General features: G+C 38.6%; 1 protein-coding gene across 3 annotated transcripts; it reads left to right on the forward strand.

Annotated features, from left to right (window-relative positions):
• Positions 1–11: 11 nt before the first annotated feature.
• LOC110456606 (protein-L-isoaspartate O-methyltransferase domain-containing protein 2-like) lies at positions 12–9,183 on the forward strand. 3 transcript variants are annotated; one of them, XR_002463603.1, is made up of 6 exons: positions 12–100; positions 2,101–2,444; positions 3,564–3,838; positions 4,125–4,242; positions 5,036–8,126; positions 8,274–9,183. XR_002463603.1 is itself a non-coding variant. In XM_021507438.1 (5 exons), exons 2-5 carry the CDS (start codon positions 2,138–2,140, stop codon positions 6,169–6,171), a joined length of 1,836 nt encoding a protein of 611 aa, XP_021363113.1. In that variant the 5' UTR covers positions 12–100; positions 2,101–2,137; the 3' UTR covers positions 6,172–8,171. The 3 variants fall into 3 exon arrangements, 1 of the variants encoding a protein (XP_021363113.1); XR_002463604.1 differs by having other exon boundaries at positions 5,036–8,054; positions 8,311–9,183; XM_021507438.1 differs by lacking the exon at positions 8,274–9,183 and having other exon boundaries at positions 5,036–8,171.
• The last annotated feature ends 3,801 nt before the right edge of the window (positions 9,184–12,984 follow it).

The following is a 12,984-nucleotide window of genomic DNA, read 5'->3' on the forward strand; positions in this document are numbered from 1 at the left end:
TGTGCGTGAAGACTGACGTCATACACTGTTGTTGTTTTGGTTTTTCACTGACAAAATTTTCTGAAGTCTCTCTTGAATTCTTCGCTTTCAAATATATCTGGTAAGATTCTAGGCTGTAACATAACTCTGCATTAGTCTATTTCTTTACAAACTGACGAAAGCTCCGTAAGTATGACAGTGTCAAGAAAGCTGAAGCAAAAAGCGGAGTGCATGTCAAGTGGCAATGAGATCTGGAGCCCGTGCCTTGATTGTCAAAACATCAGCTGATAGTCTCTTTTTGTTTGCATCCCTGAAACCTACTACACTTGAATATTGAATGGTGCAATTTTATACTGAATACATAATGATTGATGTTGTAGATTGCGATTTCATCCTCGGCGAAATTAAAAAGTAAGAAATAGACAGAATGGAACACATGATCACGTGACCATTTGTTTATATTTTCATTATATTGGATTATGAAGGACATGGGATTTCAACCTTTTTTTTCTGAAGTGTTTCCGTCTCAACATATTTGGAAAGAGAACCTTTACTGTTTTATTTAAACATTATTCGTTCCTGTATTTGCCATTATTGTCAAATCGAATCAATGCCAGCAATATGCATACATACATATTGTTAGACCGCTCTACTGTAAAAAGTATTGTTAACCATAATACAGAAAATGTTTTATGCATGGCTTAAAACACTGAACAGATGCAGGCTGATGATTACTACAAAGGCCTACATAAAGAGTTAATCTTGCCATTTTACTTTAAGCAACTTCTTCTCTGGAACTAATTGATGGTTATTAACCATATTTTATTGGAAGCATTCTCAGGTAGGTGGTGTCCGGATTCAAAATTGTACAAATGGAGGGCCCTCCCCCCCGCCCCCGGGAAGCTCAGGAGTTGGCCAAAATAGGGGATTTGGCCATATTGGCTTCAAAAAACTTCTTCTCTCGAACTAAGAGATGGATATATCAACGTACCTTATTCATTTGGCCATAGTGTTTCAAGCAACTTCTTCTTTGAAATTAATGGATATTAACTATTTGGTTGGGATCATTCTTAGGTGGTGGGGATTCAAATTGTATAAACGGAAGGGCTGTCCCCCCTGGGAAGCTGAGGGGTGGGTTAAAAAAGGGGATTTGGCCATATTTCTTTAAGTTACTTCTTCTCTGGAACTAAGCAATGGATATCAACCATATTTGGTTGGAAGCATTCATAGGTATTGGGGATTCAAAGGTATAAAAATGGAGGGGCAAACCCATGGGGGGGGGGGCTGACCGGCAGGTTGAAAAGGGTTAATTTGGCCATATTGTTTCAAGCAACTTCTTCTTTGGAATTAATGGATGTCAACTATTTGGTGGGGGCATTCTTAGGCGGTGGGGATTCAAATTGTACAAATGGATAGGGTGTCCCTCCTGGGAAGCTGAGGGGTTGGCCTATGGGGGGATTTGGCCATATTGATATAAGCAACTTCTTCTCTAGAACTAATGGATGGATATCAACCATATTTGGTTGAAAGCATTCTTAGATGTTGGGGATTCAAAAATGCTCCAGTTTAAGAGCTGTCCTGCTTGGTCTGATGGGCACAGGTGGGGCCAAAATATTTTTTTAACTTGGGACATTTAAATAAGATCCCCACTCTGTAACATGTACATTTTTATTCAATTGCTGGGTATATATAGAGATGAACACGCATATGCTTTCAGGATGACTCCTGGCTCTGGCCCCACCCTGGAGACTTAGTTCCTGGGCATTACTTTGAAACAGCAGAGATTCACATCTTAAAACCATAAATAAAAATTGCTGGGCAGAAGGAGATAAATAATATCATGATATTAGAATGACTCTGGAGTCTAATTCCAGGCCTAGGAATTGAATTCCAGGGTCACAACTTTGAATTGGTTGAGATCCGCACCCCATAACAATATATATATATACCTTTGCTGGGCAAACACAGTTATGATGTAGAATTGATCCTGGGGTAAGTTCTAACCCTTAAGGACTTGATTTCTGGGTGACATTTGTATTATTTGACTTCGTAGAATTGATAATCATTGAGTACATGTGTTATTACCATGGTAAATTTTGACCATTAACTATTCTGTTGCAGAAGTGTGGTTCCGAGACCTCTACATTTCACGGCAGTGATGGGCGGGGCCGTGAGTACCGGGGAGGACAACGACGAGTTAGTGGATAACCTGGTGGGGGCAGATTATATAAAGACTCCTATGGTAGAGAAGGTTTTCCGGGCAGTGGACCGGGCCAGCTACTACCTGCCAGATCAGCGTGGCAACGCTTACAAAGATCTGGCATGGAAACATGGACACTTCCACCTATCTGCTCCATGCATCTACTCTGAGGTGATGGAGTCCCTTCAACTGGAGCCAGGGAAATCCTTCCTTAATCTGGGTAGTGGTACAGGCTACCTCAACACCATGGTGGGACTTATACTTGGTACGTACCTAAGTATGATTGTGCTGTGATCATGGGACTTGTACTTGGTAATTATTCTTCAGCATTATGGATGGTTATAGGACCTTGCATTGTGCTGTGACCGACCATAGGACTTACATGCATACTCAGCTAAAAACCTAGAAATAATGCTTAGCATGGCCATGATTCTGTGGCCATTAGACTTCAATTCAGTATTTTCTCAGCATTTATAATGTTGTATTGATTTTGGGATTTACACTCTATGAGTATCTTGACCTTAAGGTGTTGTGGCCTTTGACCATGGGACTTGTACTGAGTAGGCGAAGGTATGCTGGGTTGACAGGGCATTAGTACTGGTCCACTGTTGGTACTGTCTGAACACCAGACTGGCACCTGTACTGGTTAGATTACCATTGTCTGTATGTAGCTGTGTTTTGGTCAGTGATGTCGAGTAACATCAGGTGCTTAAATTATTTACCTTGATAAGTACAGTATGTTTCACAGCATTTTGTGACTTTAGCTAGGGCTGTCACAATATATTTGGGGGAAAAGTATATCACAATACACAGAAAAATCATATCACTGCATAAAAATGAAGTGTAACTGGTGAGAAAAGTTGAAATTTCAAAATTAATGGTTGGTTTAATGGAAACTTCTTCAATCTGCATGATCGATCACAGGTACTAGCCTCTTCTGTCAACACACCTATAATATTATATTACAGGTGTATTAACAGACAAGGCTAGTACCTGTAGATTGATGTGACATTATATTCAGTGCAGTAAATGCATATATACGATTCACAAATTTTTGTAACCTTGACATTTGACCTGGAACAGTGTGACCTTGCTTAGTTCTTAAGTGTGGTAGTGGGGCATTCCTGTCTTACACATTTCTGTATTTTTTTCACAAATCCTTTGTTCTTTTCCTTTTATATATAACCAAACTCCTTTATAAAGGGAACACTCTACAAATGGTGGCAGTGTAACATGTTTACCTATATGATTCCAGATGACAAAATTCTACCAGTATTTTTAGAATTAACGCATTGAAGTACAGTATAACATCTTATACCATTATATACATTTTGATATGTTACTTTCTAGCATTGTGTAATCGTCATACCTTGCTTGCTTGAAGGGCCGTACGGAATCAACCATGGGGTAGAATTCCACGCTGATGTGGTAGAGTATGCCCAGAAAAAACTGGAAGAGTTTAAACAAGTGTGCAAGTCATTTGATGACTTCGAGTTCTGCGAGCCATGGTTTGTCCTGGGCAACTGTCTCCAGATCCCATCCAGCTGTCGCCTGTATGACCGGGTATATTGCGGAGCTTCATGTCCACCTGAACACGAGAACTATATGAAGAATCTACTGGCTGTTGGGGGGATATTGGTGATGCCACTCAATGACCAGGTACTTCATTTGACTATGATCTTTAAGATAAAAGAGAGAGAAAAAGATGAATTTTTGCTTGATTTTGTAAGATGTGGTTTACATACAGATATTTCATTGTATGTTTATCCATCTGATGTACTCGGGTACATGTAGAGAATTAAGATAGTTCCCTTAAGAATATCAATTAAAAAATTAGAAATTTTAATAAGGTAAACAAAACAAATTCATATAAAACCATTCAAGCTATGAAATAATAGTTTAAGACTTATATAGAGAAGTGTTTGACATGAAGATATGGTTGTAGCTTTTGCAGATTCGTCGTACAGGGGAGACAGTTTGGGAGTCAAAGGGTGTCATGTCAGTATCCTTTGCGACACTGATCAGTCCTTCTAAGGAGGACACCAATGACACTGTAGAGCTACGTAAGTACATCATCCTTATATGTATTGGTTTAGTGTGTAGAGTTTATGGCTGCTACCTTAAACATCCGAGTTGTGTGCTTGAGTTATCTCCCCTACATTATTACATAGTACAGTGCATAATGGCATACTTTAACAAAACTATTTTGATAGGTCAACAACTTAATGTTGCCAAAATTTCTTTAGTGCTTTATACCGGTATACAACGTATACTTGGGAGCCCTCGTTAAAGTTATCTTTCTTAAATACTTCATTACCAGGACAGTACGTAGTAGGGGTAAATTTAACAGCACTTTTATTGTGTAGGTCCACTTCTAAACTGCCAAAAGAAAATTTCTGTTTAGAGTTAACAGATATTATAATTATGCTACCTGAGACATGTGGGTTGTATGTTAGAGTTATCTTCCATACAAATTCAAGACTGCTATAGTTAATAGGGTATTTAACATTGCACTATTTTGGTATTTTGCAGATTCACATTTGATAGAGTTGACCCCCAAATATTATTACCACCAAAAAGTCTGTTATACAGAGTCTGATTCAAATTATCAGTGGTGTGTCTTGTTTTACGTAACTTATCACTGTCAATAATTAATCAACTACCGCAGATAAAATTATCTCTCAAAACAGATGTACTACTGGCTCATTGACGCCATTGTACTGGGGATGTGTAATTGATTAAAAAATCTTGAAGTGAAAAGCACTTTAAAAAAAAATGCATTAAATGAGAGTGTAAAGAAAGGCTAGTTAAGTAATTAAGTTTTTTTTCCTCTCAGACTTTTAATGTGTCTTTCAGCGGAGGCCAGCATTCCAATTCTACAGAGTATTTGTCGAGACAGCATCAGAAGGATAATACGTACCAATATATACAAAGAGCATCCATCTTTGAACACAGTCCGTAAACGACCTGCCAAAAAACAAAAGGCCAGGCGTCAAAGACGAAAGCGCATCAACATGGTACCGATGAGTATGGGCATGATGATTCTCGGCCAGTTTAATGGGAGCGATGAGAGTGATGATGACAGCATTATTGACCATCAGGGTCAACCATGCCATGATGAGGAGGATATCTCAGACTCAGGGTCAGACAGAGGAGAAGGACAGGAGGGATCAGATGAGGACAGAAGACCAAGAGGGAGGAAAAGCCTCCGAAGAAGGTCAGCTCGACAAGGAATGGAGGAAGATATAGAAGAAGATGAAGAGGAAGAGGAGGGGGAGGATGAGGATTATGAATCTACTCCAAGGAGGAGAGTTACTGCTAGACAAACGTTACACGAACTGGCTACCAGACTCAATGAAGTCAGGACGCAGTTAAGTGTTCAAAGACAAATGGACCAAATGTCAAGGTTACAGCCCAATGAGGAAGAGGAAAATCAAGTTACAAACAATGAAGAAAAAGATGATGATGAAGGAGTGGAGGAAGAAGATATATATGCTTATAATGATGATGATGAAGGCCATGGTGAAGAGGAGAGCGAGGGAAAAGAGGATGAAGTAGTGCAAAATAAAAGTGGTGTGCAAAGTTCCCTTGAAGACTTGGACAAAGAGGATATGGAGCTAGGAATTTTTACAGAAATGTTTCCTCCTCCTATTCCCTGTTCCAGTGGCAGCCCCCCACACAAACAGCGCTACTCCTCGAGTACAAGTGTCGACACCTCCGAGACTTCAGGCATAGGCTCCTTTTCCGAGGCATCAGCTATTGGCTCTCTTGGAGAGGATGCAGTATTGATACAGGCAATGAGTTCCTCCTCCTCACAGGGCAGTAGGGCAGATGGCAGTCCACTGGAATCTTTCATGGATAGTATAACAGAACCCACAGAGTGTATAGACACAGTTCCAAAGGAGTGTATTAAATCTTACATGAAGGAGAAAATAGACACACTGCCTCTCCCCGAGGCCCTGAAGGCCTTTCTCATGTATTACAGGGACTGAAGTATGAATAGAGTGCTCTCCCTTTCTCCCTAGTCCAAGTCAAATAGGTAACACACACTCTTCCGATAACACAAATCAATAGTGATCGTCTTGAGCTGTCACAGACATTGTTATGTCCGACCCGTAAGTATTTTGACATTCTGTCTAATCCAGCACAAATCTCTGACATTGTATCCATTTCCTCTACAAAAGACTGGTGTAATCCTACTTCATGTTTTTGTGCCACAGTTTGTCGATTAGGACAAGTTTCACTGTACAAGTAAACATCCTATACGGCATACAGCCTATTTTACATGCTGTTCATTCGTTTGGAAATATTCAGTGTTGAATTTGCAGCTTTGAGATTAACGTTAGGTTTATGATAGTGCTACTTGACTAGAAATGATCGTTGTTGTGTTCATTCTGTGGTTTCATCGACAGTACTGCAAAATGATGCAGTGAAAGTAATGGTTCCTATATCAGTGTCGCTTGTATAACACATAGTACTATCATGTTGGTCTGTGCCAGGAAAAACAGTGAGGTAGAATGAGGGGAAGGGAGTGTCCTGAACCCTATTGTAAGGACAATAGTTTTCTCTGGCCCCACATCAGACATCTATATATATGTTAAAATGTCTACATGCAGTCTGGTGTCAGGGCCAGATGAAACTCAAGCTATAAGTACCCTGGTAAAAAGTACATTCAAATTCCTATTGTACATTGACCGTGATCAACCTAGAGACTGTTTAGGTGTCTGAAGCTATTCGTGATGGTCGGAGAACATAACGACAAGCCATCCAGGTTTTTGTATTTATAGAAAAATGTTTGGACAGCTACTTGTATTGTGAATAATCTCCCTTTGTAATGTTTTCTACTTCCTGTTAATTTGCATTTGCATTTAATATGTAAATACATGTACTTGTTTGATAATTGCATTGAACAATGCTGTTACACTATGGAGATTGTCGTCCGGAAATTTTAGTACATAGATAATGTGAATCTTCACAAAATATTTTGATTTCAGAAATGGGTCAAGATTCCATGTCTTAACAGGAAAAAATCCTAGGAAAATGTCTTTTGGTTTGAAGGTGTATGCATTTCAACCTGGTCTTTAAGTTTGTCCCTGTCAATGAAATTATTGGGTAAAACAGTTGTCTATATTCTTCCCTTGGATACTAATTCTGAATATTTTTGTTAAGAAACTTCACTGAAAAATGTTTAATAATTAAATGATCTGTTTTTTTAAAGCGTTGGGGCTGTAGTCCAAAGTTCAAGGTTACAGGAGTGGGCCTGGGCCAGAAGTATTAACAGCTCAGTATTTTTTTAAGGAAACTTCATAGATGCAGATCAATAATGAGAGTAGGTACTTGCCGGGTACTAGACAGTGTGTCCCAGGAGGTACTTACCTGGTACTTGACAGTGTGTCCCAGGAGGTACTTACCTGGTACTAGACAGTGTGTCCCAAGAGGTACTTACCTGGTACTAGACAGTGTGTCCCAGGAGCTGCTTACCTGGTACTCGACAGTGTGTCCCAGGAGGTACTTACCTGGTACTTGACAGTGTGTCCCAGGAGGTACTTACCTGGTAATAGACAGTGTGTCCCAGGAGGTACTTACCTGGTAATAGACAGTGTGTCCCAGGAGGTACTTACCTGGTAATAGACAGTGTGTCCCAGGAGGTACTTACCTGGTACTAGACAGTGTGTCCCAGGAGGTACTTACTAGGTACTTAAGAAAGTGTGTCCCAGTAGGTACTTACTAGGTACTAGACAGTGTGTCCCAGGAGGTACTTTCTAAGTACTTAAGACAGTGTGTCCCAGGAGGTACTTTCCAGGTACTAGACAGTGTGTCCCAGGAGGTACTTACTAGGTACTTAAGACAGTGTGTCCCAGGAGGTACTAACTAGGTACTTAAGACAGTGTGTCCCAGGAGGTACTTACCAGGTACTAGACAGTGTGTCCCAGGAGGTACTTACTAGGTACTAGACAGTGGGTTCCAGGAGGTTCTTATGTGGTTACCAGGTACTAGACAGAGTGTCCCAGGAGGGAGTTACTAGGTACTAGACAGAGTGTCCCAGGAGGGAGTTACTAGGTACTAGACAGTGTGTCCCAGAGGTACTAACTAGGTACTTAAGACAGTGTGTCCCAGGAGGTACTAACTAGGTACTAGACAGTGGGTCCCAGGAGGTTCTTATGTGATTACCAGGTACTAGACAGTGGGTCCCAGGAGGTACTTACCAGGTACTAGTCAGGTGGTATTTACAGGCTACAAGACACTAGACAGTATGTCCCTGGTGGTACCTACCGGGTACTTGACCGTGTGTCCATGGAGATACCTACCAGGTACTTGACAGTGCGTCCATGGAGATACCTACCGCGTACTTGACAGTGTGTCCCAGGAGGTACCTACCGGGTACTTGACAGTGTGTCCCTGGAGGTACTTACTGGGTACTAGACAGTGTGTCCCAGGTTGTACTTACAGGGTACTAGACAGTGTGGCCAAGGAGGTACTTACTGGGTACTAGACAGGGTGTCCCAGGGTGTACTTACTGGGTACTAGACAGTGTGGCCAAGGAGGTACTTACTGGGTACTAGACAGTGTGTCCCAGGAGGCACTCACCTGGTACTAGACAGTGTATTGCGATGAAACTACACATGGCAAACTGAAGTGGAGTTGGATTATGGAATTCTGTGATTTTGGTAGTCCTATATGCACACATATATTCTTAAGATGTAATTTGACTCCTTCATGATAAGATAGTAACAGAATTACATGATTTTAAAACTGTGATATTTTCCCATTACAATTGTTGAAAAACACATTTTTGTGTATGTAATAATATTTATATACAGCTGTATGTACAAAACTTATTTATAGTGTATAGTTTTGATGTAGCTCATCTAAATGTGCATGTCCTTGGAAAACTTCTATTAACTTGAAAGAGCTGTTATGCAAGCTTGAAGGAAATATATATTTAAAATAACCTGAATTTTAGCTCACCAGGTCCGAAAGGACCATGGTGAGCTTATGCCATACCGCAGCGTCCGTCATCCATCCGTCAACTTTTCCTTTAAAACGCTACTAGTCCTGAACGGCCAAGTAGATTTTGACAAAATTTGGTCTGGAGCATCCTTAGACTCAATTTTTTATAAACGGTGGGTGTGGCCCCCCTGGGGACAGAGGAGTGGGGCCAAATAACGGAAATAGAGCTGGTAAAACCTTTAAAACCCTTCTTCTACCGTAGAGATTAAGGGATTTTATTCTAATCTAGTCTGGAGCATCCTTCAAATTTGGCCAAGGGGACTCAATTTTGTATAAACGGAGGTTGTGGCCTCCCTGAGGGCAGAGGGGCGGGGCCAAATAGGGGAAATAGAGTTAAAACCTTTAAAATCCTTCTTCCGTACGGATTAAGGGATTTTATCCTGATTTAGTCTGGAGCATATACTTGGGGCAAGAGGTGGGGCCCAATAGGGGTAATTTAGTAAATTCTTAAAAATTCTTCTGGGCCTCTTGTTCAGTTAAGGGAATATGCTACCTGAAACATTTCTTGAATTAATAACTGAATTAACAAAGTCAGGATTACCATTAAAATTAACTTCTTTTTCACTGTTTTTTAATGGAATATCTGGATCCCTGTTCCATTGATAAAGGTAGCAAATAACCTTAATACACATGTTGGTTAAATTGGATACCTACTGGTAGGTTTAATTTGTCAGTGAAGAGTTCCACGCCACAGGTAGATTAGAATCAATGGTAGATCATGATCAAACACACTGTTATTGATGGGATATGTATGATACCTGACACATCAGTAAGGATTGCTTGGCCCTCAGTTTCACATAAAGCAAGCTTAAAGTCTCAACTTTGAGAATGTGAAACGTGTCTTAATTTAAAACATTTTATCCTCGCTAATGTTTCATATTTAGATTTTTTCTGAAATTCATTCACTGTGTAAATTCAGCCATGTGATTTCGTTCCATTAGTTAAAGCTGACACTTGAGAAAATATTGAATGTTATATTAGAAATTGGGATTTTGTTAACTAATTACAGAACAATGAAAATTGCTCTGTACACATACGTTTGCATAAACATGGAAGAAATGTTCTTGATCGATTTAGAATGCAGCGTAAACTGGTAAAGCTCAGTTTCATTCTTGCTTTCTTGTTATGGATATCTCAAGTGTCGCATTTGTTTAAAACATTTTATTGAATGTCCTAGGGGAAATATGTATTTCAATGTCGGAGACACCGTTTAAATATAGAACTTTCATTGGAATACATTCCTTTCATTTGCATTTCTTTGTCCAAATTGCATTTCTTTGTCTATTTATATACTTCTAAATCATTTATTAATTTAAAAAAATCATACCTATGCAAATATTACAATGAAATTGTTTTCAAAATGTATTTTAAGATTATAATCTGGTAATAGCTTTGGTTTGGTCTTGCTCTTTTGCAAACTTATATGGATCATTCTGGAAATGTTGTTTATTTTAATTCCTTTCATCCTCAATCTGTGTTGCTTCTCTTCGTTAATTCCCAGACAGGTCCCAATATTGCATGACTTGGCATCAGTTGATTGCATGGATAACGAGTGAATGTCTGAAACAATGTGCATGGTTCGGTCAAATCAAAATTGTATGCTAATGTCACCATGTTATAGCTTTTCATTCAAAGTGTGCAAAAAAAAGAAAAGAAGATTTTACCAATTCTTTTTTAAATAACCAAAGCTTCCTTAAAACACAAATGAAAAAGAAAGTAGGAGGCGGCTATATTTTAAATGCCTTGTTTTGTATGAAGCATATGTAATAGACCAGGATGCCATAAAATTTGCTTCATACATCAAGATAATAATATGAAAGTCTAGGAGTCTGGTGTAACTGGGCGTTAACCTGGGGAGAGCTATTCATTGGATTAGGAAACACATGCATTTAATGTCAATATTTTGGTCCATTGTTGAAGGAAAGCTGAGTATGATCATTAATTTATGGTATGTTAACAGTTTCTCTAAGAAATTTGTTGTATATATTTTTGAACACAACCCAAAAATCATTTCCAAACTTTTGTTAGTAATACATGTGCACAGTAATCAAAACTTGTATTGTTTGCATAAATTAAATTCTATTATATTTTTACTGATGTTAAGCCCACTCTCTTGTTTTAATACAGGCCTAAGTCTCAGGAACATCATTTTGAAAAAAAACAAATGCCTAAGGAAGAATTACTGAAGTTAGTAAAATTTAGCCTTCCCTTAACTATAACAGTGCTTACTTAGTGAAAAATAAAGGAATTTCCTTGAATGTTTATGGAACTTGGAACAAGATTCTAAAATTGAGGGAGTGGTGATCATATATCGAAACAAGTCTTTCTTGCTAATAAGGCCTTCATATACTAGACCTTTGGATTTGTCGAAATATTCAACGAAACCTGTCTAGTCCGACACATCAGAATTCCAATGCACTGTCAAATCCAGTGTACAGCTATACATGTAATCCTAATTCTTATAGACTACCAGGTCATATATACAAGACACCTAACTAATACAACTAATTAATTGGATTTTACATGATGTCAGATTGGACAGGTTTCACTTTAGTTTCAATGTCTGGGAGACACACAACCTACATGCATTTTGTCAACATGTTCATCATTTACCATCTCCATTACCCACCTTTTCACCCACATTTGTTTCATTATTTAGAAGGGAGACCACATTGCTTGCTTGTAAAGTCTAGTTTACAATTTAGGTTAACATTTTGACTGGATTGTCTGTAGGTGGCAAATCTGTTCACCGATACCGTAGTACTTTTTGCCTTACAGTGCTTACATGTATATTATTAAATGTCGGGCCACAATTTTGCAAACATTATATAACGTGGGATTTTCCCATAGGAAAGGATTGCTGGAGTTAAAGAAAAAAAACATGTATTTTCTTCAATGTTAGCAATACTTTCCAGTGGAAATACCTAAGCTGATGGAATATTTGTGAATCCGAGGCCAGTTGTTGTAGATATTTATTTGATAATGTTCTTTATTGTGTACAGGAACTTCTCCAATTATCAATAAGCAGAGAAAAGCAGGACTCATTTCTTTTATAATTTTTCCTACTTTCTCCTTGTTGATTTTTGATCAAGTTTTTTTGAAGATGTGACCCGATTAAAAAGAGCAAAAAACAATTGTTCCATTGAAACTACACGTATTTTACAAGATCCAAGGGGAAGTTGTAATTAATTTACTGTAATCATCGAGACCGTTTGGTGATAGTTAACTAACGTGTTGCACAGTGCGAGACATTAAACTTTTTGCAGTCACAATTTTCTTGTTTTATTTTTCAAGTGTGATATATATAACCTACATGGGGTCAAAATATAGCATGCTTATGAGTTGGTATTCAAAATTGACTTAATGCCAAAAGAAAATACATGATGATGTAATAATATTCAATGGCAATACATTATTACAACAAGAGGCCCATGGGCCTTAACGGTCACCTGCTATATTTATACAGAGAGTTGATTTTTGTTTTTAACATGAACAGAAATATTATTCAAAGTGACAAAAAACAATAAAACCACCTTATTCAAAATCTAGCATGCAGATTTAAGACTGAAAAGTATTTGAAACTAGCACCTCTGATTCTAAACAAGGAAAATGAAGAAATTTTATTTTAGCACACAGACTCCATTGGGCCCCACCCTACAGCCCTTGGGGGTAGGTATGGCTCAAAATTTACAAAGTATCAGACTGTCAACTTAGGGTTATAATTCCAATCAAGTTATCAACATGTAATATTCAAAGTATCATTTGCCATTATAAACCATAACAAATTTTGCCCC

Source organism: Mizuhopecten yessoensis, unplaced genomic scaffold (assembly GCF_002113885.1).
Source record: "Mizuhopecten yessoensis strain PY_sf001 unplaced genomic scaffold, ASM211388v2 scaffold8811, whole genome shotgun sequence".
Taxonomy (NCBI): Eukaryota; Metazoa; Mollusca; class Bivalvia; order Pectinida; family Pectinidae; genus Mizuhopecten; species Mizuhopecten yessoensis.